Source organism: Oncorhynchus mykiss, chromosome 5 (genome assembly GCF_057628025.1).
Source record: "Oncorhynchus mykiss isolate SJ-2025 chromosome 5, ASM5762802v1, whole genome shotgun sequence".
Taxonomy (NCBI): Eukaryota; Metazoa; Chordata; class Actinopteri; order Salmoniformes; family Salmonidae; genus Oncorhynchus; species Oncorhynchus mykiss.
In genome coordinates this window covers 80,732,968-80,758,501 of record NC_143026.1, presented here as the reverse complement: position 1 = coordinate 80,758,501, position 25,534 = coordinate 80,732,968, and the positions used below count along the sequence as shown (strand labels likewise).

The window sequence follows — 25,534 nt, the reverse complement described above, 5'->3', positions numbered from 1 at the left end:
CTACCACTAACTCTAGCCCCTAAACCTAACCCTAGCACTAACTGTAGCCCCTAAACCTAACCCTAGCACTGACTCTAGCCACTAAACCTAACCCTAAATCTGACCCTAGCACTAACTCTAGCCCCTAAACCTAACCCTAGCACTATCTCTAGCCCCTAAACCTGACCCTAGCACTAACTCTAGCCCCTAAACCTAACCCTAGTACTAACTCTAGCCCCTAAACCTAACCCTAGCACTAACTCTAGCCACTAAACCTAACCCTAGCACTGACTCTAGCCACTAAACCTAACCCTAGCACTAACTCTAGCCCCTAAACCTAACAATAGCCCCTAAACATAACCCTAGCACTAACTCTAGCCCCTAAACCTAACCCTAGCACTAACTCTAGCCCCTAAACCTAACCCTAGCACTAACTCTAGCCCTTAAACCTAACCCTAGCACTGACTCTAGCCCCTAAATCTAACCCTAGCACTAACTCTATCCCCTAAACCTAACCCTAGCACTAACTCTAGCCCCTAAACCTTACCCTAGCATTAACTCTAGCCCCTAAACCTAACCCTAGCACTAACTCTAGCCACTAAACCTAACCCTAGCACTAACTCTAGCCCCTAAACCTAACCCTAGCACTAACTCTAGCCCCTAAACCTAACCCTAGCACTAACTCTAGCCCCTAAACCTAACCCTAGCACTAACTCTAGCCCCTAAACCTAACCCTAGCACCAACTCTAGCCCCTAAACCTAACCCTGGCACTAACTCTAGCCCCTAAACCTAACCCTAGCACTAACCCTAGCCATTAAACCTAACCCTACCACTAACTCTAGCCCCTAAACCTAACCCTAGCACTAACTGTAGCCCCTAAACCTAACCCTAGCACTGACTCTAGCCACTAAACCTAACCCTAAATCTGACCCTAGCACTAACTCTAGCCCCTAAACCTAACCCTAGCACTATCTCTAGCCCCTAAACCTGACCCTAGCACTAACTCTAGCCCCTAAACCTAACCCTAGTACTAACTCTAGCCCCTAAACCTAACCCTAGCACTAACTCTAGCCACTAAACCTAACCCTAGCACTGACTCTAGCCACTAAACCTAACCCTAGCACTAACTCTAGCCCCTAAACCTAACAATAGCCCCTAAACATAACCCTAGCACTAACTCTAGCCCCTAAACCTAACCCTAGCACTAACTCTAGCCCCTAAACCTAACCCTAGCACTAACTCTAGCCCTTAAACCTAACCCTAGCACTGACTCTAGCCCCTAAATCTAACCCTAGCACTAACTCTAGCCCCTAAACCTAACCCTAGCACTAACTCTAGCCCCTAAACCTTACCCTAGCATTAACTCTAGCCCCTAAACCTAACCCTAGCACTAACTCTAGCCACTAAACCTAACCCTAGCACTAACTCTAGCCCCTAAACCTAACCCTAGCACTAACTCTAGCCCCTAAACCTAACCCTAGCACTAACTCTAGCCCCTAAACCTAACCCTAGCACTAACTCTAGCCCCTAAACCTAACCCTAGCACCAACTCTAGCCCCTAAACCTAACCCTAGCACTAACTCTAGCCCCTAAACCTAACCCTAGCACTAACCCTAGCCATTAAACCTAACCCTACCACTAACTCTAGCCCCTAAACCTAACCCTAGCCCCTAAACCTAACCCTAGCACTAACTCTAGCCCCTAAACCTAACCCTAACCCTAAACCTAACCGTAGGTATCACTACACTACCCTAAGCCCTCTGGTTGGAATGTCCCAATTAGTATATGTGTATAATATCTCTCCTCTGTTTAGCTTCCCTACACTGGTGCCAGTGTGAATCTTGCTCGATCATTCGGACCTGCCTCGGTCACCTGGAGCTGGGAGAACCACTGGGTAAGAGTTAACAAATGAAACACAACACACAGAACCACATGAAATCATCAGTCAACTTCTACACCTGCATTGCTTCTACACCTGCATTGCTTGCTGTTAGGCTGGGTTTCTGTACAGCACTTTGAGATATCAGCTGATGTACGAAGGGCTATATAAATACATTTGATTTGATTTGATGAAATCCCTCAAACCCAACCAGCATACAACCACAACCACAAAAACATTGACGCAATGCACAACCACACAAAAGCTGTATAAACTGCACACATTACCCTATGTGTTTACACACACAAAGAGAGAGCTCAAGCAGATCATTTAGTGGTTTCATGCATTGTGTGAATACAACTGTATGGTAAATAATGTATTGTATTATTTTGGAGTCACAGTAAAAGCGGCACAATACATTATTTACCATATATTTCTATTGGGAACAAAATAATCTGAAACACAACCAAAACAAACAGCAAAACAAACAGCAAATGCATCTAACAAGTTTGTAGAGTCACAAGCTTGGAATATGGGACAAAATACTCCAATTTATATAAGTGAATTTTCCCTAATACTTTTGCCCCCCTAAAATGAAGGGACTATGTACAAAAAGTGCTGTAATTTCTAAACGGTTTACCCAAAATACTAGATAACATTTATTGATATTGAGTCACTAACTTTATATGTAATATGTGTATAATAAGACAGGGATGTGGCAGAGTGGCTTAGAGAGATGTATTCTACTTTTATACTACTGTGTTTATTTCAACTGTTTTATTGTTTCCCTTCCTTTCCCTCTCTCACAAACGTATTTAATCACACACACAAACACACACACACTCTGATCTTCCTCTGTTTTAAGTGAATATTATAATTGATAAAATTATTGTCACATAATAAAAATGATTATTACTCAGCCAGAAGGATTAAGTAGTTTCGTGCTGTTTTTATACAGTTAATATTGTTGTAATGGATAAGACCTCATGTTGGACAGATCTCTTGAATTTTATATCAGTTGTCTTTCCACTGAGCTGTGCTGCAGTATACTGAGGTACCTCATCACTAATAAAGTGAACTGGCCGATGGATTGGTTGGTTTGTTGATTGATTAATTGACTGATTGATTCGTTTAGCAACATGATTCATAATCTAGTGTATGCTTTCCCTAACCCACCACTATCGGATACAGTGTTTTCCAAAACAAATCCCCTGCGTTTGACGCTCCTAAGTGGAACTGAAGTTTGATCAATGTTAAGGTGTACTTACCACTTTCTAACAGCAGAGGGCACCAAAGACCTCAGGAAAGGCTTGACAGGCTTTCAAGTTTTTGGGAAAGCACAAGCATGTGCATGCATGAGTGTTTTCTGTGTGTTTGTGAGCACACGTGTTGTGCGTGCATTTATGTGAGTGTACGGTAGGCCAGTCCCAGGACCGTGCTTTGTAAACTGTTGGTACAGTGGAGTCCCTCTCTCCTCAAAGAGCTCTGTGTTCTATCCTGTGGCTATCTATTACAATTTTAAGCATAATTGCTCCATTTAAATTAACTGGAGGGAGAAAAAACACAATTATTCTAATTTAAATTAATTGACCAGAATAGCAAGATACAGACATACTGTAGTTGTCCACAAATACCACAAGGACATAGAGACAGGGACATAGAAAGTGCTAGCTATGTCAAGACCTTGTTCTGTTGCTGGACATTCTGGCAATGAGGGAGATGTTTAGCCTCAGAATGTGAAGGACATCACACAGCCTCATTGTACTGTGAATGGGAGGATTCAGATGACAAGCCTGAATGAGAATACAACAGGGCAGGCTGATTGCACACAGCCATGAGCTCCCCTTGTTCTGATGAGCACCTCCACTGAGGAAGTTTAAATATGAAGTATTATTGATGTCTGACTGACTGACTGGTGTTTAATATTTACCAATTTGTGGTGGAATACCACAGGAGACCAATCAAACAAGACATGCCTGAAGGTGTGCCCAGCCTACCGTCTCCCTGTATGTGGCTTCTCATCATCAACAGATCACCAAACCACTGCAATACTAACACAAAGTCACCACAATCATTGAGAGATCCTCAAAGTTGACACAATCATACTCATCAGTGTGCTGGTAGTTAGGGACCATATCCTCCCCTCAGTGGTAACAGGGACCAAATTATCCACAGGTGGTGCACCGTTGTGAGGACAGTAACCACTACTATAGGGCTGAGTGACCAAGGTGACGCTAACTCACTCTGAGAATTGTTACCAAACAACTGTAAGAAAACAACCCAGTCATAATAGAGCTGCTGATAATAGCACATTATGGCGCTCTTTCCCAATCTCTAACGCTCTTTGACTGCATCTCCATTCTCTCTCCTTCCACTTTCCTGTGTCTGTTGTTCACCATTCTCTCTCCTTCCACTTCCCTGTGTCTGTTGTTCACCATTCTCTCTCCTTCCACTTCCCTGTGTCTGTTGTTCACCATTCTCTCTCCTTCCACTTCCCTGTGTCTGTTGTTCACCATTCTCTCTCCTTCCACTTCCCTGTGTCTGTTGTTCACCCTTCCTCTCCATTCTCTCTCCTTCTACTTTCCTGTGTCTGTTGTTCACCATTCCTGTCCATTCTCTCTCCTTCCACTTTCCTGTGTCTGTTGTTCCCCATTTCTCTCCATTCTCTCTCCTTCCACTTCCCTGTGTCTGTTGTTCACCCTTCCTCTCCATTCTCTCTCCTTCTACTTTCCTGTGTCTGTTGTTCACCATTCCTGTCCATTCTCTCTCCTTCCACTTTCCTGTGTCTGTTGTTCCCCATTTCTCTCCATTCTCTCTCCTTCCACTTCCCTGTGTCTGTTGTTCACCCTTCCTCTCCATTCTCTCTCCTTCTACTTTCCTGTGTCTGTTGTTCACCATTCCTGTCCATTCTCTCTCCTTCCACTTTCCTGTGTCTGTTGTTCCCCATTTCTCTCCATTCTCTCTCCTTCCACTTTCCTGTGTCTGTTGTTCACCCTTCCTCTTCATTCTTTCTCCTTCCACTTTCCTGTGTCTGATGTTCACCCTTCCTCTCCATTCTCTCTCCTTCCACTTTCCTGTGTCTGTTGTTCACCCTTCCTCTCCATTCTTTCTCCTTCCACTTCCCTGTGTCTGTTGTTCACCCTTCCTCTCCATTCTCTCTCCTTCTACTTTCCTGTGTCTGTTGTTCACCATTCCTGTCCATTCTCTCTCCTTCCACTTTCCTGTGTCTGTTGTTCCCCATTTCTCTCCATTCTCTCTCCTTCCACTTTCCTGTGTCTGTTGTTCACCCTTCCTCTCCATTCTTTCTCCTTCCACTTTCCTGTGTCTGATGTTCACCCTTCCTCTCCATTCTCTCTCCTTCCACTTTCCTGTGTCTGTTGTTCACCCTTCCTCTCCATTCTTTCTCCTTCCACTTTCCTGTGTCTGATGTTCACCCTTCCTCTCCATTCTCTCTCCTTCCACTTTCACGTGTCTGTTGTTCACCATTTGTCAGGTGCGTGAATGAGGACCCAAAAGCGAATTAACAAAACAGAGTTTCTTTAATGACGAAACACACGTAGGCTCAGATGGACAGGCAGATTCCGACAGGACAGGACAAGGTTGCAGCAAACACAACGATAGTCTGGTTCAGGCATGAGAAACACAAACGAGAATCCGACAAAGACAGAAGCAGGAACAGAGAGAGATATAGGGACCTAATCAGAGGGAAAAAGGGAACAGGTGGGAAAAGGGGTGAACGAGGTAGTTAGAGGAGACAAGGAACAGCTGGGGGAAAGAGGGGAAGAAAAGGTAACCTAAAACGACCAGCAGAGGGAGACAGGGTGAAGAGAAAGAACAGGAACAAGACACAACATGACAATACATGACACCATTCCTCTCCATTCTCTCTCCTTCCACTTTCCTGTGTCAGTTGTTCACCCTTCCTCTTCATTCTTTCTCCTTCCACTTTCCTGTGTCTGATGTTCACCCTTCCTCTTCATTCTTTCTCCTTCCACTTTCCTGTGTCTGTTGTTCACCCTTCCTCTCCATTCTCTCCTTCCACTTTCCTGTGTCTGTTGTTCACCCTTCCTCTCCATTCTCTCTCCTTCCACTTTCCTGTGTCTGTTGTTCACCATTCCTCTCCATTCTCTCTCCTTCCACTTACCTGTGTCTGTTGTTCACCATTCCTCTCCATTCTCTCTCCTTCCACTTTCCTGTGTCTGTTGTTCCCCATTTCTCTCCATTCTCTCTCCTTCCACTTTCCTGTGTCTGTTGTTCACCCTTCCTCTTCATTCTTTCTCCTTCCACTTTCCTGTGTCTGATGTTCACCCTTCCTCTCCATTCTCTCTCCTTCCACTTTCCTGTGTCTGTTGTTCACCCTTCCTCTCCATTCTCTCTCCTTCCACTTTCCTGTGTCTGTTGTTCACCCTTCCTCTCCATTCTCTCTCCTTCCACTTTCCTGTGTCTGTTGTTCACCATTCCTCTCCATTCTCTCTCCTTCCACTTTCCTGTGTCAGTTGTTCACCCTTCCTCTTCATTCTTTCTCCTTCCACTTTCCTGTGTCTGATGTTCACCCTTCCTCTCCATTCTCTCTCCTTCCACTTTCCTGTGTCTGTTGTTCACCCTTCCTCTCCATTCTCTCCTTGCACTTTCCTGTGTCTGTTGTTCACCCTTCCTCTCCATTCTCTCTCCTTCCACTTTCCTGTGTCAGTTGTTCACCCTTCCTCTTCATTCTTTCTCCTTCCACTTTCCTGTGTCTGTTATTCACCCTTCCTCTCCCTCCACTTTCCTGTGTCTGTTGTTCACCCTTCCTCTCCCTCCACTTTCCTGTGTCTGTTGTTTGCCCTTCCTTTACATCTCTCTGAGCCCAAGTAGACTCCCAATTTCAGGACGAGAAAGTAATTAATGGTGGCTTACGGGCATGGTGTCACTATTGTGTTCTAAGCCCTTTGATCAGCACCTACTGTGGATATATGAGCTGCATGACTTATTGGGCTGCATTAAAACTGAAACATTTACCTGACTGAGAGAGAGCAAGATAGAAAGAGAGATAAATCGTTTTTATGGAAATAAAAAAATATACACAAAAATGAAATTAGACATGTAGACACACTTTATCCCTTTCTTTCTGAATAGTCAACAGTCTGACTCCTATCTCTTCCTCTTGGTCCATTGGTCCCGACAGTGTTCAAGAGGTGTACTTTCTCTAATGTATAGTAGGATACATATTTGATTTCGATAGATAGTGGCAGTTGACACAAGCTACAGTTTATATAACCACCATCATCTGCTGTTTCCCTGCCTGGCACACAGCATTGTCTCTCCATCCATTAGAAGAAAAGTGCCCTTGGAAGGTCTCCATCAAAACTAATCATCACGAATAACATCAGCCTCTCCCGCCAAGAGGAGTAGCGCAGGCGAGCTAAAGACGGGAGTGCGAGAGCCACAACTCTATTGCGGGGAGGCTTTCCAAACAAACCAGCTGTATAATATAATAGTAATTATTGTATAGAGTTGATCATTAGAAAAGGTATAAACGGAATCCAGAATAATGTTCATTTGATATGATGCAGGAATACGATAATTGTCTCCTGATCTTAGCCTGAGGGGCTAGTGGAGCCTTGGAGCGACTGTTCTGTCTTCCGTCCATCGCCAGGCTAATGCATTTCTCTGTAGCGTGCCGGGGAAGCAGCATACCGCCGTTTTTCAGAGAGAAAAGCCGATGATTGATGTCGGATGTTTCAGGTAAGAACTGTCTGAAATTTGGTTCATTTTTAATTTCCTTGTAAAGATTGTGGAGGTGGTTGGTGCAACTTATATGGGCAAGGGGAGCAGCACTGTTTTGCCCATGGGGTAGGATAGTGGACAAGACTACAGTTTGCTGCTAAAATGAATCACTTGTGGTGAGGAAATACTGATCTCTGTTAGTTTTGGAAGTTGTCGCTGTCCATGGTCCTGCACATGTAGAGTGTGTTGATGGCTTGTCAGGAGTAGCTGACCAGGGCAGTGCTGAATGGACAGCTCCCAGGTATTCACCATGAGGGAATGCCTTCTCATGGTGATGCACCTTATTCAATTACAAAGTTAAATATGGAAATAAATTAATTACAATATTCTGTTGTTATACTGCAGTTCTATTGTTCACAGTAAGAATCTCATCATACTTACATGTTTCATATTTCCCCACACTCTGGGACACTGTGTGTGTGTGTGTGTGTGTGTGTGTGTGTGTGTGTGTGTGTGTGTGTGTGTGTGTGTGTGTGTGTGTGTGTGTGTGTGTGTAGCTTGCATGCGTGAGTGTGTGTAGAGCAGACACAGTGTATAGGATGTGCAGTCAGCCCTGAGCCATCCAGTTGTTTGGCATGTCATTAATAATGGATCCTAGAACTCATTAAAGCTGAAGTGACAGCTTGCTATTTACGCTGGCTGGCAGGGAGAGGAATATGCTTATAGATGTACATTCCAAAGCATGTCTGTTCTCCTGCTGTTCATACCTTTTCAGGATAACATGAATTACATGAATTATCATGAAAATTATCATGAAAATACCAAATATAGGATCAGAAAAGTATATATGAGTTTGAAAGAGTAGGTAAGACATTAAAGACATGCTCCGGAACTTTGGCGACTAAGTACTTTTTAAACCTCCTGATGCACACACAGGAGAGTGAGAGAGAGAGATCAATGACGTGGTGAACATATCTGCACCTGTGACTTTAAATAAGCAATTTCCGGGGATCACTTTTGGCTTGCGAGCGCTTCCAGAACTACTGGCTAAAAAAGTATAAGAAAGTACCAGGAGATCTCATCAAAGGTGTTATGGTGTAGGCCTACTTCATATGTGGTTATTACACTATTGTAAAGTCTTTACACTGCGAATGATTGTGCAGTTGTGTAGGTATTTTTGTTATAATGGTATTTATATTGTGTATGTAAGGGATGGTGTACAACTGGCTGTGTAATCTAGTCTTCAAGGTTTTCCTGCATTCTTTCTTGTGACAAACATTGCTCTAATAGGCTTTGTATGTATGCCAATAGAGTTTCTGAATTAGTGTGTGTGGGTTTAGTGTGTTTGATATAGTGGGCATGTTTACATGGTGTTGCAGGTCTCTCCCGCGAGACAGAGAGTTAAACAGAGCGTTTGTCCCTGACTGTGATCTCATTAGAGACCACTGCTGGGAAGACTGGTTGTAGTCAATATTGTGAAGGGCAGGTGTAATGTGAGCACTTTCTGTTTAAATAAGAACACACACACACTTTATATACTCACACACTCTTTCACACACAAACATGTCAACACAAACATCCCTCTTTCATGCCAGCCATATGCTGGCATATGCATCTTTATCTAATGCATGGTGTTCATTTCGTAGGTTTTGACAAGGTGCCTCAGAGAGTGAGAGAGAGCTTTGTTCTTTGTGTAAGTGATTTTTCTACTACAACTTCTCCCTATCTCTGCAGATTAGTCAGGGAGTAAATTACCTACCTGCACACAATAAAGCGCAATCCTACACACTTTGCTGCCACGCGGCACACAGATATCCTTTTGAAGAGCAGCTACGTTATCCCCGGAGCCCCCAAGGCTCTCCTGACATGCAAATCATCATAAAATTAAATGTAAAACTCTAATATGTATTCTGGGGCCCTTCTCTTATCAGCAACTGCACAAGCGGCATATAAATCAGGCTGGGATCAGACGCCACAGCAAAGGTCTCAACTTAAAAGGCCTGGCTAATTGCTAATTGGGTACGGAGGTGCAAAACGCAGCGTGGGTGTTTTTTCCAAATGTCTCAGCCTTCCTTACTGGTGATATGCCTTGGAGGCTGAGACACGGTCAGAGACAAAAGACACTGCTTCAGTTAAGAAAAGAGGTTTCAGAATGGAAGGTTTCACTTTGGCTGTTTCTGTAGGGCTGTGTTTGCTTGTTGGTTGCTCTTTCCTGTACTGGACCTAGATTCATCTTCATCTTTGACCAAAAAAAAACACATTTTCAAAGTGATTTTCAAAGTGATTTTCAGTCCCTCAATGTGTGCAGGTTTAGGATCAAGGTATTTCATATTAATTTCCTCACATATGTAACATTCTGACACATTCACATCACACTCACTCAGAAAATATGGTTATATTGCTATGTTCTACTCTCTGCACTGCTGTGATGGATTGAAGTGGATCACACTGCTTTTTCCATTGTAATAAATGTCATTAACACACTCCCCATAGACACACACTGTCTGTCGGGTCTGTCTATCAGACAATTTCCATTACTGCCACACAACACCTAATTACCCAAGACATTACCCACAACATTACCCATGACATTACCCATGACATTACCCACAACATTACCCACGACATCCAGCACTGCCATATAGCAGCAAAGATAAACAGACTGCCTGAGATTTGTTCACCATCATATTACATTAGAATTTAAATGACAGCTCTGTTAGGCACTTGGCTTCTCACAGGTCTTCCGTTTTGTTACTCTGAGTAAAGTTAGAGAAGAGGGTCTTCAACATTACAACTCTCTACATCTATCTCCTTAGGGTAAAGTCAGGGAAATGTTCACTGTATGTCTATATGAATACTAAGTTGGCAGCACAAGAAGTCTATGAACTTCCACAAGGGCAACATACAGTACAGTGAGCTCCAAAAGCATTGGGAGAGGGACACGTTTTTTGTTGTTGTTTTGGCTCTGTACTCCAGCACTTTGGACTTGAAATGATACAATGACTATGTTCATTTGAGGGTATTTTCATCCCTATGGGGTGAACCGTTTAGAACACTTTTGTACATAGTCCCCCCATTTTAGGGGACCAAAAGTATTGGGACAAATTCACTTATTTGTGTATTAAAGTAATCAAAAGTTTAGTATTTGGTCCCATATTCATAGCATGCAATGATTACATCAAGCTTGTTGGATGTATTTGCTGTTTGTTTTGGTTGTGTTTCCGATTATTTTGTGCCCAAAATAAATTAATGGTAAATTATGTATTGTGTCATTTTGGAGTTGTTTTAATTGTAAATAAGAATAACATATATGTTTCTAAACACTTCTACATTAATGTGGACGCTACCATGATTACAGATAATCCTGAGTGAATTGTGAATAAAGATGAGTGAGAAAGTTACAGAGGCAGAAATATTATACCCCCCAAAAATGCTAAATTCCCCGGTTATCAAGTAGGGGTGCTGAGGGTGCTGCATCACCCCCTGATAAATCACAATTAAAAAAGATATACCGTATATACAGTAACAGTAAAAAGTTATTCAAGGGTTTTTCTTCATTTTTACTATTTTCTACATTGTAGAATAATAGTGAAGACATCAAAACTATGAAATAACACATATGGAATCATGTAGTAAGCAAAAAAAGTGTTAAGCAAATCAAAATATATTTTAGATTCTTCAAAGTAGCCACCTTTTTCCTTAATGTCAGCTTTGCAAACTCTTGATTCATGTTTTTTTTTTATAGAACCTTAGGAAAGGGTTCTTTATAACACCATACAGGTTCCATTTAGAACCTGATGAAGATGATTCTTTATAGAATCTTTAAAAAAAAGGTTCCAATAGCACTAAAAAGGGTTCCGCTATGGTTACAAGCCAAAGAATCCTTATTTCGACCAATCAATCACTCAATCAAGCAATCAAATGTATTTATAAAGCTCTTTTTATATCAGCAGATGTCACAAAGTACTTATACAGAAACCCAGCCTAAAACTCCAAAGACACCAAAGAGCAAGCAATGCAGATGTAGAAGCACGGTAGCTAGGAAAAACTCCCTAGAAAGGCAGGAACCTAGGAAGAAACCTAGAGAGGAACCAGGCTCCGAGGGGTTGCCAGTCCTCTTCTGGCTGTGCCGGGTGGAGATTGTCTGGGTACATGGCCATTAAGGCCAGATCCTTCTTCAAGATATTCAAAACATTCATATACGACCAGCAGATCAAATAGTAATCACAGTGGTTATATGGGGTACAACAGGTCAGCACCACAGTAGTTAATGTCAGCTGGCTTTTCATAGCCGAGCATTCAGAGGTTGAGACTGCAGGTGCAAAAGAGAGAGAGAAAGAGAGAGATCACACAGGATGCCAGAAAAGACAGGATAATTACAGCAGATAGGAAAGACCCTAGCCACCTGGCACATACACTATTGCAGTATAGATACGAGGGACTGAGACAGGGGGGGTTGGAGAACACCCGGACAGGGCCAAACAGGCAGGATATAACCCCAATCACAGCACCCACACCACCAAAGGGATATCAACAGACCACTAACTTACTACACTGAGACAAGGTTGAGTATAGCCCACGAAGATCACCCTCACTGCACGAGCCGGAAGGGGTGCAAAACCAGACAGAAAGATCAGGTCAGTGACTCAACCCACTCAAGTCAAGTATAGTGGAAAAAAGCCTGGCATGACGTGATGCACCCTTCCTAAGGATGGCATGGGGGAGCGCGAGTAAGCCGGTGACTCAGCCCCCATAACAGGGTCAGAGGCAAAGAATCACAGTGGAGAGAGGGGAGCCGGCCAGGCAGAGACAGCAACGGGGCTCCGTCACTCCAGTACCTTGACATTCACCTTCGCACCCCTGGGCCAGACTACACTCAATCATAGGACCAACTGAAGAGATTAGTCATTCGGAAACATTGTGTTTCCGAATGACATCACCAAGAGGTAGCATATAGGGTGAGAACAATAGTGGTCCCAGAACAGAACCTTGAGGAACAGTGAAACTTACCATCGATTTGTCAGAGGACAAACCATCCACAGAGACGAACAGATATCTTTTCAACAGATGAGATCTAAACCAGGCAAGAACTTGTCTGCGTAGACCTATTAGCACAGAATTGTCTAGAATGCCATTGTATACTGTAGCGTTAAGATTTCCCTTCACTGGAAATAAGAGGCCTAGTCCAAACCATGAAAAACAGCCCTAGACCATTATTCCTCCCCCACCAAACTTTACAGTTGGCGCTATGCATTGGGGCAGGTAGCGTTCGCCTGGCATCCGCAAAACCCAGATTCGTTCATCGGACTGCCACATGGTGATGCATGATTCATCATTCCAGAGAATGCATTTCCACTTCTCCAGTGTCCAATGGTGGCAAGCTTTACACCACTCCAGCAGACGCTTGACATTGCTCATGCAGATCTTAGGCTTGTGTGCAGCTTCTCGGCCATGAAAACCCATTTCATGATACTCCCAACAAACAGCTATTGTGCTGACGTTGCTTCCAGAGGCAGTTTGGAACTCGGTAGTGAGTGCTGCAACAGAGGGCAGATGATTTTTACACACTACACGCTTCAGTGGTCCCGTTCTGTGAGCTTATGTGGCCTACCACTTTTCGGCTGAGCCGATGTTGGTCCTAGATGTTTTCACTTCACAATAACAGCACTTACAGCTGACCAGGGCAGCTCTAGCAGGGCAGAAATTTGACAAACTGACTTGTTGGAAAGGTGGCATTCTATGACAGTTCCACGTTGAAAGTCACTGAGCTCATCAGTAAGGCCCTTCTACTGCCAATGTTTGTCTATGGAGATTGCATGGCTGTGTGTTCAATTTCAAACACCTGTCAGCAACGGGTGTGGCTGAATTAGCCAAATTCACTCATTTGAAGGGGTGTCCACATACTTTGTATATACAGTGGGGCAAAAAAGTATTTAGTCAGCCACCAATTGTGTACGTTCTCCCACTTAAAAAGATGAGAGTCCTGTCATTTTCATCATAGGTACACATCAACTATGACAGACAAAATGAGAAAGAAAAAAAACAGAAAATCACATTGTAGGATTTTTTATTAATTTATTTGCAAATTATGGTGGAAAATAAGTATTTGGTCAATAACAAAAATGTCTCAATACTTTGTTATATACCCTTTGTTGGCAATGACAGAGGTCAAACGTTTTCTGTAGGTCTTCACAAGGTTTTCACACACTGTTGCTGGTATTTTGGCACATTCCTCCATGCAGATCTCCTCTAGAGCAGTGATGTTTTGGGGCTGTTGCTGGGCAACACGGACTTTCAACTCCCTCCAAAGATTTTCTATGGGGTTGAGATCTGGGGACTCGCTAGGCCACTCCAGGACCTTGAAATGCTTCTTACGAAGCCACTCCTTCGTTGCCCGGGCGGTGTGTTTGGGATCATTGTCATGCTGAAAGACCCAGCCACGTTTCATCTTCAATGCCCTTGCTGATGGAAGGAGGTTTTCACTCAAAATCTCACGATACATGGCCCCATTCATTCTTTCCTTTACACGGATCAGTCGTCCTGGTCCCTTTGCAGAAAAACAGCCCCAAAGCATGATGTTTCCACCCCCATGATTCACAGTAGGTATGGTGATCTTTGGATACAACTCAGCATTCTTTGTCCTCCAAACACGACGAGTTGAGTTTTTACCAAAAAGTTATATTTTGGTTTCATCTGACCATATGACATTCTCCCAATCTTCTTCTGGATCATCCAAATGCTCTCTAGCAAACTTCAGACGGGCCTGGACATGTACTGGCTTAAGCAGGGGGACACGTCTGGCACTGCAGTATTTGAGTCCCTGGCGGCGTAGTGTGTTACTGATGGTAGGCTTTGTTACTTTGGTCCCAGCTCTCTGCAGGTCATTCACTAGGTCCCCCCGTGTGGTTCTCGGATTTTTGCTCACCGTTCTTGTGATCATTTTATCCCCACGGGGTTAGATCTTGCGTGGAGCCCCAGATCGAGGGAGATTATCAGTGGTCTTGTATGTCTTCCATTTCCTAATAATTGCTCCCACAGTTGATTTCTTTAAACCAAGCTGCTTACCTATTGCAGATTCAGTCTTCCCAGCCTGGTGCAGGTCTACAATTTTGTTTCTGGTGTCCTTTGACAGCTCTTTGGTCTTGGCCATAGTGGAGTTTGGAGTGCGACTGTTTGAGGTTGTGGACAGGTGTCTTTTATACTGATAAGTTCAAACAGGTGCCATTAATACAGGTAATGAGTGGAGGACAGAGGAGCCTCTTAAGCCTCTTAAAGAAGAAGTTACAGGTCTGTGAGAGCCAGAAATCTTGCTTGTTTGTAGGTGACCAAATACTTATTTTCCACCATAATTTGCAAATAAATTCATTAAAAATTCTACAATGTGATTTTCTGGATTTTGTTTTCTAATTTTGTCTGTCATAGTTGAAATGTACCTATGATGAAAATTACAGGCCTCTCTCATCTTTTTAAGTGGGAGAACTTGCACAATTGGTGGCTGACTAAATACTTTTTTGCCCCAATGTATAGTGTAGCTCTTTCAGTAGTTTAGTTGGAATAGGGTCCAGTAGACAGCTGAAAAGTTTAGATGCCATAACTATTTTAGTGAATGTGTTGAGCAATACAAGTAAAATAAAAACTTGAGTGTCTACATTGAGCCAAGGTCCTCGCAGTTCTGTGCAGAATCAGGACAACTGAGTTTTGGAGAAATATGCATATTCAAAGAGGTGTCCGTAATTTGTTTTCTAATGATCATGATCTTTTTATCAAAGAAGTTCATGAATTCACCACTGCTGAAGTGAAGGGCATCTTTACTTGGGGAATACTGATTTTTAGTTAGCTTTGCTACAGGATCAAAACATTTATTTGTGATTGTTTTTATTAAAGGTTGGAAAGGTATGCTGATATTTGGCACAATATTGAACCACTTGTTTTTAGTTTGTAGAGTCCTTAGAAGCTGTAATTGTAGAATAGTATGGAGGACATAATTAACCTAGGCTAAGGTGGCAGCATAACTATGAACCTACACAAGAGCAGCATAAGAAGTATATGAACCCTCACAAGGGAAACATAGCTAACCTATGAGCCTTTATAAGCTATAATGGGAGCAGTGCATCGTATGGAGGACACCCTGTAGCCTATCAGGCTGTATAAGGCTGCATCAAGGTCACGGATGCCCAAGGGAAGGAGCAGTACTCTTAGCCTGGAGGTACAGCAGGGTGATGAGGTTCTATATTAAGAGGAATATAATACCATTGCTTTGTACTTCTGAGGCATTGGCATGCATGCTCAAATCAATGCACAAGTCTAACAACAGACTTCACACACAGTGGCTTGCGAAAGTATTCACCCTTGGCATTTTTCCTATTTTGTTGCCTTACCACCTGGAATGAAATACAATTTTGGGGAGTTTGTATCATTTGATATACACAACATGCCTACTATTTTGAAGATGCAAAATAGTTTTATTGCGAAACAAACAAGAAATAACACACACACACAAAAAACTTGAGCGTGCATAACTATTCACCCCCCCCCAAAATCAATACTTTGTAGAGCCACCTTTTGCAGCAATTACAGCTGCAAGTATCTTGGGGTATGTCTCTATAAGCTTGGCACATCTAGACACTGGAATTTTTGCCCATTCTTCAAGGAAAGACTGCTCCAGATCCTTCAAGTTGGATGGGTTCTGCTGGTGTATAGCAATCTTTAAGTCATACCATAGATTCTCCATTGGATTGAGGTCTGCGCTTTGACTAGGCCATTCCAAGACATTTAAATGATTCCCTTAAACCACTCGAGTGTTGCTTTAGCAGACTGCTTAGGGTCATTGTCCTGCTGGAAGATGAACCTCTGTCCCAGTCTCAAATCTCTGGAAGACTGAAACAGGTTTCCCTCAAGAATTTCCCTGTATTTGGCACCATCCACCATTCCTTCAAATCTGACCACTTACCCAGTCCCTGCCAATGAAAACAATCCCCACCGCATGATGCTGCCACCACCATGCCTCACTGTGGGGATGATATTCTCGGGGTGATGAGAGCTGTTGGGTTTGTGACAGACATAGCGTTTTCCTTGATGGCCAAAAAGCTCAATTTTAGTCTCATCTGACCAGAGTACCTTCTTACCTATGTTTGGGGAGTCTCCCACATGCCTTTTGGCAAACACCAAAGATGTTTACTTATTTTTTTCTTTAAGCAATGGCTTTTTTCTGGCCACTCTTCCGTAAAGCCCAGCTCTGTGGAATGTACGGCTTAAAGTGGTCCTATGGACATATACTCCAATCTCTGCTGTGGAGCTTTGCAGCTCTTTCAGGGTTATCTTTGATCTCTTTGTTGCCTCTCTGATTAATGTCCTCCTTGCCTGGTCCGTGAGTTTTGGTGAGCGGTCCTCTCTTGGCAGATTTGTGGTGCCATATTCTTTCCATTTTTTATAATGGATTTAATGGTGCTCAGTGGGATGTTCAAAGTTTCTGATATTTTTTTAGAACCCAACCCTGGGATCTGTACTTCTCCACAACTTTGTCTGTGACCTGTTTGGGGAGATCCTTGGCCTTCATGGTGCCACTTGCTTGGTGGTGCCACTTGCTTAGTGGTGTTGCAGACTCTGGGGCCTTTCGGAACAGGTGTATATGTACTGAGATTGTGTGACACTTAGATTGCACATAGGTGGACTTTATTTAACTAATTATGTGACTTCTGAAGGTAATTAGTTGCACCAGATCTTATTTAGGGGCTTCATAGCAAAGGGGTGAATACATATGCACACACCACTTTTCCTTTTGAAATATTATGGATTTTTTTTAAACAAGTTGTTTTTTCATTTCAATTCACCAATTTAGACTATTTTGTGTATGTCCATCACATGAAATCCAAATCCAAATCTAATTACAAGTTGTAATGCAATCAAATTTGAAAAATGCCAAGGGGGATGAATAGTTATGCAAGGCACTGTAGCGCTCAGATAGAGTACAGTGTATGACAACCAGGAAAGTACTGAATGTTCACTAAAGAGTTTATATTAGGACTGTCAAACAATGAAAAAAATGTCAGAGTAAATCGCCTTATTTGCTCAAATTGAGCTGTAATTTAAGATTTTTTTTGATTCAAAAAGCATTACAAGAATATTGATTTTGTCCAAAGTAAAGGTAAGCAAAATCTGGTACATTTATAAAGCACACTCTCTTTAACATCAATAACTTGTTTTTTACGTTCTATTGTAGTAAAGCTGTATAAAATATGTATTTTGAACACTTCCAGATAATGGGATTAATTGTGATTTAAAAAAAAAAATTGACTGATTCATTCTGACAGCCCTAGTTTCTAATTTTTCCCAAGAAACCTCGCTGACCCTGGCCTGTATCATGTGCAGGGAAAGGTTTTTGTGTGTATGTGTGTGTGTCAGGTGTTGCCTTATCAAATGCAGCAGTTACTTCAATTAAAGAGAGACATGAAACCGTTACATATTCGTGCTGCATGTGAGTGGTCCAATATGCAGTCCAATACTGCAGCCTTTTTTTGTGAGCGCGCTCCATTTACCCACTCGCTCGCTCCCTGCACCTTTAAGAGCGCGTGCCTAGCTGAAGGTCACTAAACAGTAACACAAAGCTCTCTTAGCTCTGCGGTCCAATATAGCGCATGCGCTCTGCCTGAGGACTGCTACACAGACTGCAATATGGCGAGAATGCCTGGCAGCGCAGACTGCTCTAGCGACACGGCGGGGACAGAGCGGGTGGAGCACATGAGCTGCCCAGAGACTGAGAGGAGCGGAGACGAGGCGGAAGAGGATGAGATCCAGGAGGTGCAGATCACCGGCGAGGAGGAGGGGGAGTACGAGGAGGATGTCGAGCTGGAGTGGGAGGCAGAATGTGTGGACCCCGGCAGCTGCTCGGTTATGGAGACAGAAGCGGTCCGTATGGGCAGTACGGACCAGTGCAGCGGGATGGGAGCAGGGGCGGACCCCAGACTTTTCCACATCCCCGGACTGGACTCGGATCCGGAGGGAGACCTGCAGCGGTCTGACCGCTCCAGACTGAGCGAGAACACTCGCCTGGCTACTAGGTACGCAGTCAGGATCTTCCGGGAGTACCTGAGTGAGAAAGCCCAAAGTCCTGACTTTGAAACTCTGGACAAGGAAGCGCTGTGCGCGGTCCTGCGCTCCTTCTACGCGGAGGCGCGATCGAAGAGTGGCCAGCTCTACAGCAAGTCCTCTCTCATCAGCATCCGGAGTTCTCTGAACCGCTACCTGAATGAGCCGCCTTACTGTCGCACCCTGGACCTCACCAAGGACCCAGAACTGCGCAGCGCCAACCTGACCCTGGCCGCAGTCATCAGAAAGCTGGAGGAGCAAGGTGCCGGTCCCGTTGTGCAAAAACAGGCTATTACGCGGGCGGACCTGAGAAAACTCTACACCTCTAGTGTGTTTAACACCGATACGCCGTTCGGGCTTCTCAACAAAGTGTGGTTCGAGACATGTATGTATTTCTGCACGAGGGGGAGAGAGAATCAGCGCGAGCTGGAGGAGGATTCATTCGGGCTAGCCATAGACGAGGATGGGAGAAAGTTTATCTATTTCAAAGCGCTGGGGCCGTATCACAAGTCTCGCTCGGCGTCCTGGACTAAAAAAAGACCAGACACGGATGATGATACTCTGCCGCGCATGTATGAGACGGCCACGGAGTTTTGTCCGTATGCCAGCTTTGTGAAGTATGTCTCGAAACGGAACCCGCTGTGCAAAGCGTTCTTCCAGCGCCCGCGAGACCACTGCTGCTTAAGCGACATGACATGGTACGAGAACAAAGCAATCGGTAAAAACCTGCTGGGCACGAGGATGCAGATGCTGTCGCGTGCTGCCAAGCTTTCAAAGACCTACACCAACCACTGCATCGGCGCAGTCTCCATAGCAACGCTCAACAGCATCGCTGGTATCGGGTCAAAGTCAGTATCGCTTCACGTTGCCTCGGAAACGGTCAATGGTGGCGCACAGTCTTATCTCCAGCTCGTGATCCCTTATAGCCGACAGGTCACGGACGCAGTGGAACTGAAGCCGCAGAGAACGACAAGGAAATGTCGTTCTCACTGCCCCGGCGACGTCTCTGGACCTCCATCACCTAAGAAGCTCTGTGTGCGTTCCGAGGAACGCGGAGAGTCCCCGGTGGTCATAGTGGACGGTACCGAGCCCGTGGACACCCGAGCCCCGGAGCCCCACGGCCAGCCGCCCGCTCCTTTACCAGCTGGCGTGGTAGCAGCGCAGGTAACACTGTTTCACACTCTGCACCAACACAGGTTTTTAATTGATCAGCAGTCTTCTAAATTTAATGTAGAATAACCTTACTAGTCTCCAAAGCATCCACAGATTATGCATAAATGTAATGATTTAGATAATTTTCCATTTACTGTGGAAGTATTAACCAGTAAGATGTGTGTGTTTGTACTGTTTAGGAGTGAGTTCTGTCATTGGGTGTTCTAGGTGCTTTAGTAAAGAGGTCATGAACATTGTGTTAGAGTCCCAAATGGCAACAATCCCTTATATAGTGCACAATTTGTTTACCAGAGCCCTATGGACACTGGTCAAAAGCAGTTCATTGTATGTATAGAGGTTAGGGTGCCATTTGGGACAAGCCTGTGAGTGCAGAGTAGAGGACACATGAGTGAGTTCTCTCTGGGATTTTGTCTGTTGCTATGGGTGATGGCGCCCCAGGCCCACAATTACCCACCATGCACCACAGTGGAGCCCGCAGGGGGAGTGCCAGAGCGTGCAAGCTCTCACTCACTCACACACTTATTTTATACCAATTTGCCTAAAGCTCACATTTTCCTGAGACACAGGCACTATAATGAACAATAGTACAACAGGCTGTCTCAAGCCTCTTTCCCCTAATGAAAAAAATATTGTGTTTGTGTGGGTGAGTGTGTGTGAATGTGCGTGTTTATCCAGTATCATAATGAGTTTAATGTTTTTGCGTCGTTCCTCTCAGAGGAGCCTGCCTGTCGTGACCCTAGAGACATGCACGTCTGCTGCAGCACTGCTCATCTGTTTTCTGCTTTATCAGCTATACATCCATCTATCTCACTATTTACCGGTTTCTCAGCTTTAAGAGGCAGACTGCCTTCGGCCATGGCTGTCTTTCTCCCTCACTGCACTTACCACAGTGAATGCTGACCAGTAGACTTCATAGCTTGTCAGCTGAAAACTTACTTGAAGCATTTCTAAGGTGTTTAAATCCTTCCTCTACAGGAATGTCCTCACCTGTCTCACCTGGAACCTGTATAGCAGAGGAGGAGACAGACTCATATCGGTCTCTGAGTTTCTTTAACAACACTCAGCCCACTCCACTGTCCTTAGTTAGCCCTGACAGACAGACACTGAAAAGGGCCAAAACCACTCTGCGTCATGTTGTTCAGTGCATCATGAGTTAATTGTACTAAAAACGTTGACGGAGTATGAATGAAGTCCCAGTCTACAACTCTTTACTAGTGTCCTGTCTCTACTTAGTCACTCAGGGAATGACTGTGTGCTATGTTCACACACAATACCTGTGACAAATTTCAGTTGGACATTTGTGTATCTTCTTCTTCTCTCCCAGGATAGCCGTAATAGCAGCATGGCCAGCCGGCCACTGGTCTCCCAGTCCCCTGCCTCTCCGCTGGGCTCAGGGGGTATAGGGGGCATCCCCACCCCCGCCCAGCTCACCAAAACCAACGCCCCTGTACACATAGACGTAGGAGGTCACATGTACACCAGCAGCCTGGCGACACTGACCAAGTACCCAGAGTCACGGTAAGACTCGCACACACATAGGGTGTTTAAGATTGACTACATTGAAGTGGAATGCAATCACTGATCTACAAATGACCTTGCATCCCAAATACATACTCATTATGTGATCAAGATTAGCAATTCTACGCTTGGCCTTGCTCAAACTGATCCCCTCAAACATGTACACTCTGATGATGATCTCAATGATATCCCCTTCCCCCCAGGATTGGTCGTCTGTTCAACGGGACAGAGCCCATAGTGTTGGACAGTCTGAAGCAGCACTACTTCATAGACCGAGACGGTCACATGTTCCGCTACATCCTCAACTTCCTGCGGACGGCAAAACTGCTCGTCCCTGACGACTTCAAAGTGAGTTTATCTGACCCTGCTCTCAGGCCTGGAAAACCTTGTCTGTAATTGCACACTTATAACATATAATGTAAAGCTTTGTGGGATACATTTTCTGAAGAATCTGATGATCATTGTGTTTATGTGTGCATGTCTGTGTACATTTGTGTGTGTGTGTTACAGGAGTACTCTCTACTCTATGAGGAGGCCAGGTTCTTCCAGCTATCTCCACTACAAGCAGAATTAGAACGCTGGAGGAGTGAGCGCGAGGCCAGGAAGGTGTGGCGTGTGTGTGAGTGTGTGGTGGTGCGTGTAGCTCCAGAGCTGGGGGAGAGGATCACTCTAAGTGGGGACAGGGCTCTGATCGAGGTGGTGTTTCCAGAGGTCGGGGACGTCATGTGCAACTCCCTGAACGCAGGCTGGAATCATGACTCTACTCACGTCATACGCTTCCCACTCAACGGATACTGTCACCTCAACTCTGTACAGGTAACATGACAGACACTACCCTTACACTGCATAGAATAACCATAAAAATACCCTACAACAACCCAAAATACGAAGTTAACAGATAACGTCACCTCAACTCTGTATAGGTAACATCCCACTAACTAGTACCCATGGCACAAGCATAGTATAACCTCAGAGGGCCAGACCAGCCAGAGAAAGAGAGACTAATCCTGGTTAGATATGAAACGTGGCCATCGGCTACTGCGTCTGCTGGTTGCAACACTCACTACAGAGTTCCAAACTGCCTCTGAAAGGAACGTCAGCACAAGAACTGTTCATCGGGATCTTCATGAAATGGGTTTCCATGGCTTCCAGCCGCACGCACACAAGCCTAAGATCACCATGTGCAATACCAAGCGTTGGCTGTAGTGGTGTAAAGCTCGCAGCCATTGGACTCTGGAGCAATGGAAACATTCTCTGGAGTGATAATCACGTTTCACCACTTGGCAGTCCGAAAGATGAATCTGGGTTTGGTGGATGCCAGGAGAACGCTACCTGCCCAAATGCATAGTGCCAACTGTAAAGTTTGATGGAAGAGGAATAATGGTCTGGCACTGTTTTTCATAGTTCGGGCTAGGTCCCTTAGTTCCAGTGAAGGGAAACCATAACACTACAGCATACAATTACATTATAGATGATTCTGTGCTTCCAACTTGTGGCAACAGTTTGGGGAAGGTGCTTTCCTGTTTCAGCATGACAATGCACCTGTGCACAAAGCGAGGTCCATACAGAAATGGTTTGTCAAGATCGGTGTGGAAGAACTTGATTGGCCTGCACAAAGCCCTGACCCCAACCCCATCGAACACCTTTGGGATGAATTGGAACACCGACTGCGAGCCAGGCCTAATCGCCCAGCATCAGTGCCTAACCCCACTAATGCTCGTGGCTGAATGGAAACAAGTCCCCACAGAAATATTCCAACATCTAGTAGAAAGCATTCCCAGAAGAGTGGAGGCTGTTAAAGCAGCAAAGGTGGGACCAACTCCATATTAATGGCCATGATTTTGGAATGAGATGATCAACAAGCAGGTGTCCACATACCTTTTGTCATGTAGAGTAGCTCCTTATAGCACTGCACTGACATGATTGGTTGATGGTAGGTGGAGGCGGGACGTCCTGTATAATCACAAACTCACTTCCTTGACAACTTTCTTTAAAACAGCTCTGGCCTGCTCTGTGACATGCAAGAAGTATGAATGCTCCGATATCTGCGGAGGCCACATCACAGTAAATGCTGTACGGCCACTGCAGATGTCAGTTTGACCATGCAGAGCCTTCAAGGCAGAGAGAGAGAGGGATGGAGGCAGACAGAGGTTTCTAATTTAGCCTACTGCCTGCAACAAACAAAGAGAGGAGAGGGCGACAGAGCGAGACAGCGAGGCAGACAGGATAGAGGTACAGATGCTCCTTCAGTGTATACTAATGGAATGCCTTGCAGCTAGAGAGAATGTCTGCATACAAAATGTCACCGTATTCACAATTTAGTGCACTACTTTTAACTAGGGCCCATAGTGCACTACATAGGGAATATGGTGCCATTTGGGATGCACATAATATTGCACTAGAAAAAGGGTTTGCATCTGTGTTTGTGTGTGAGTTGTTGCGATAGAGAGGATCTGCCTGTCTGTCACTTGGTTTTTAGGTCAGGGAAGGACAGGGTGAGATGGCTGGCTCTTCTTTAGTCAGACTGAGTCTTGCTAAAGAGAGAGATGAGTGAACTTGGGCCCTATGGACACTGTCTGTGCTATTGTTAGTAGCACATTTGCACATATTCACACATTGGTTCTCTTCCACAAACTGGAGTCCTGTATGACTGTGGTATGACTGGACCCTGAATCAGCCCCTCTGAAATCACTTCTCTGCCCCACGGTCAACTGACCTTCCATACATACTGTATCAGACCACCAATTACCTGATTCATTGTGTATTCTCTTTTTGTCAAACCCCAAATAATTGTTTTGAATGTGATTAAAACTTGAGATCTGAGTCTGTGTCTACCCGAGTGGTTATTCTGACCACAAGTGTGTGTGTACGGTGTCTGTAATGTATGTGTTTGATTGACAGGTGTTGGAGAGGTTGCAACAGAGAGGATTCGAGATAGCAGGGGCGTGTGGCGGGGGAGTAGACTCCTCCCAGTTCAGCGAGTACGTCCTACGCAGGGAGGGAAGTAGCAACGGACAGCGTGGCCACACCCTCATCCGCATCAAACAGGAAGCACTGGACTAAGCCCGACCCAGGTCAGATCAGAGGTCAGGGGTCAGTGGATAATTGGTCAGGAGAATCCAGAAAGCGACGCCTCCATCTCCAAGGGAACGCCAATAGTTGTTTTAGAATTTTGTGGACATAGGTATTGCCATGATGAAACGGTGATTGTACCTACACCAAAGGAGAGCAATAGAACTATGACCTCACCGCAATGAACTATGGAAGTCACTAACCAGGCGGTACGCAGATAGTGACTGACCCCTCTCCCCATGAGCAGGGACCTATAGCATAGAGAGAAGCAACATTAGCACTATCATACTACTCATGTTACCGTGTAGGATTATTCTGTTTTATAGTGTCATAATAATACTATGTGGATTCATTAAGATTCTTACAATAATGTAAATAATCACAGAATGGGATGAGGTCATGACTGAAACTCTGAAATGGAGAAACGACACTAATGAACATGGAAGATATGCAGCTGAATGTTAAAAAGCACAAGTGTCTGGGAAATCTAACCCAGCCTAAACTAAATAGATGAAATATATGGTTCTGTGAAGCTAAAGTTATTACGAGGAACTCATGGAAGTTTTTTTTGTTGTTGAAATTTTTATAAACCAAAAATATGGTTTTCACATGTTAAGTCTTAATATTATGACAATGGAATTCTGAAGAGGTTCTTCTACACTTTATATTCAGCACAATGATAAAAGAGATTTGTCTTGTCAGAGATTGAATTGTTGCATGTTTTATGCTGAGCATTTGAGCAGCAGAGGACTTGAGATCTGTATCAAAACTGTCTGTCACACTAAAGGAAATTTGATTTCATAAGCGAATGTACCAAAAGGATGTAAAAACATGTTTCATACAAAAAAAAGTCTGCATGTGTGTGTGTCTATTAGTTATTCAGGAAACTGTAAATGAGAATATTCACTAAAATGTTCATTTTAGTTAGGCTAGCAATCACAGATCAGATGACAAACCTACCATCACCGTATAATTGAAACCGGAAAGTTAAGGGAGAGGTTTGCATTAATTTTAGGTGGCATGGTAAATATTCCACCTGCTTCAGAGTTTAGCAGAAAGTAGTTAATGAATATCTATAAGCAATGCATGAATATTAAGTACACTAAAGTGCCTTTGTCTTC

The 25,534-nt window shown here is 44.2% G+C and overlaps 1 protein-coding gene and 1 pseudogene across 1 annotated transcript; both read left to right on the top strand.

Annotated features, from left to right (window-relative positions):
• LOC118964722 (aquaporin-4-like) overlaps window positions 1–9,580 on the top strand; it is a 61,931-nt pseudogene extending 52,351 nt beyond the window's left edge.
• Window positions 9,581–18,106: 8,526 nt separating this feature from the next.
• LOC110524635 (uncharacterized) lies at window positions 18,107–25,112 on the top strand. Its single transcript, XM_021604478.3, has 5 exons — window positions 18,107–19,814; window positions 21,148–21,341; window positions 21,545–21,689; window positions 21,852–22,157; window positions 24,243–25,112. Exons 1-5 carry the CDS (start codon window positions 18,237–18,239, stop codon window positions 24,402–24,404), a joined length of 2,385 nt encoding a protein of 794 aa, XP_021460153.3. The 5' UTR covers window positions 18,107–18,236; the 3' UTR covers window positions 24,405–25,112.
• Window positions 25,113–25,534: the final 422 nt, after the last annotated feature.

Coding starts and splice junctions, on each gene's coding strand:
- LOC110524635 (XM_021604478.3), top strand. CDS start 18,237: ATGGCGAGAATGCCTGGCAGCGCAGACTGCTCTAGCGACACGGCGGGG. Junction 21,342..21,544: donor ACCAAGTACCCAGAGTCACG/GTAAGACTCGCA, acceptor CCTTCCCCCCAG/GATTGGTCGTCTGTTCAACG. Junction 22,158..24,242: donor GTCACCTCAACTCTGTACAG/GTAACATGACAG, acceptor TTTGATTGACAG/GTGTTGGAGAGGTTGCAACA.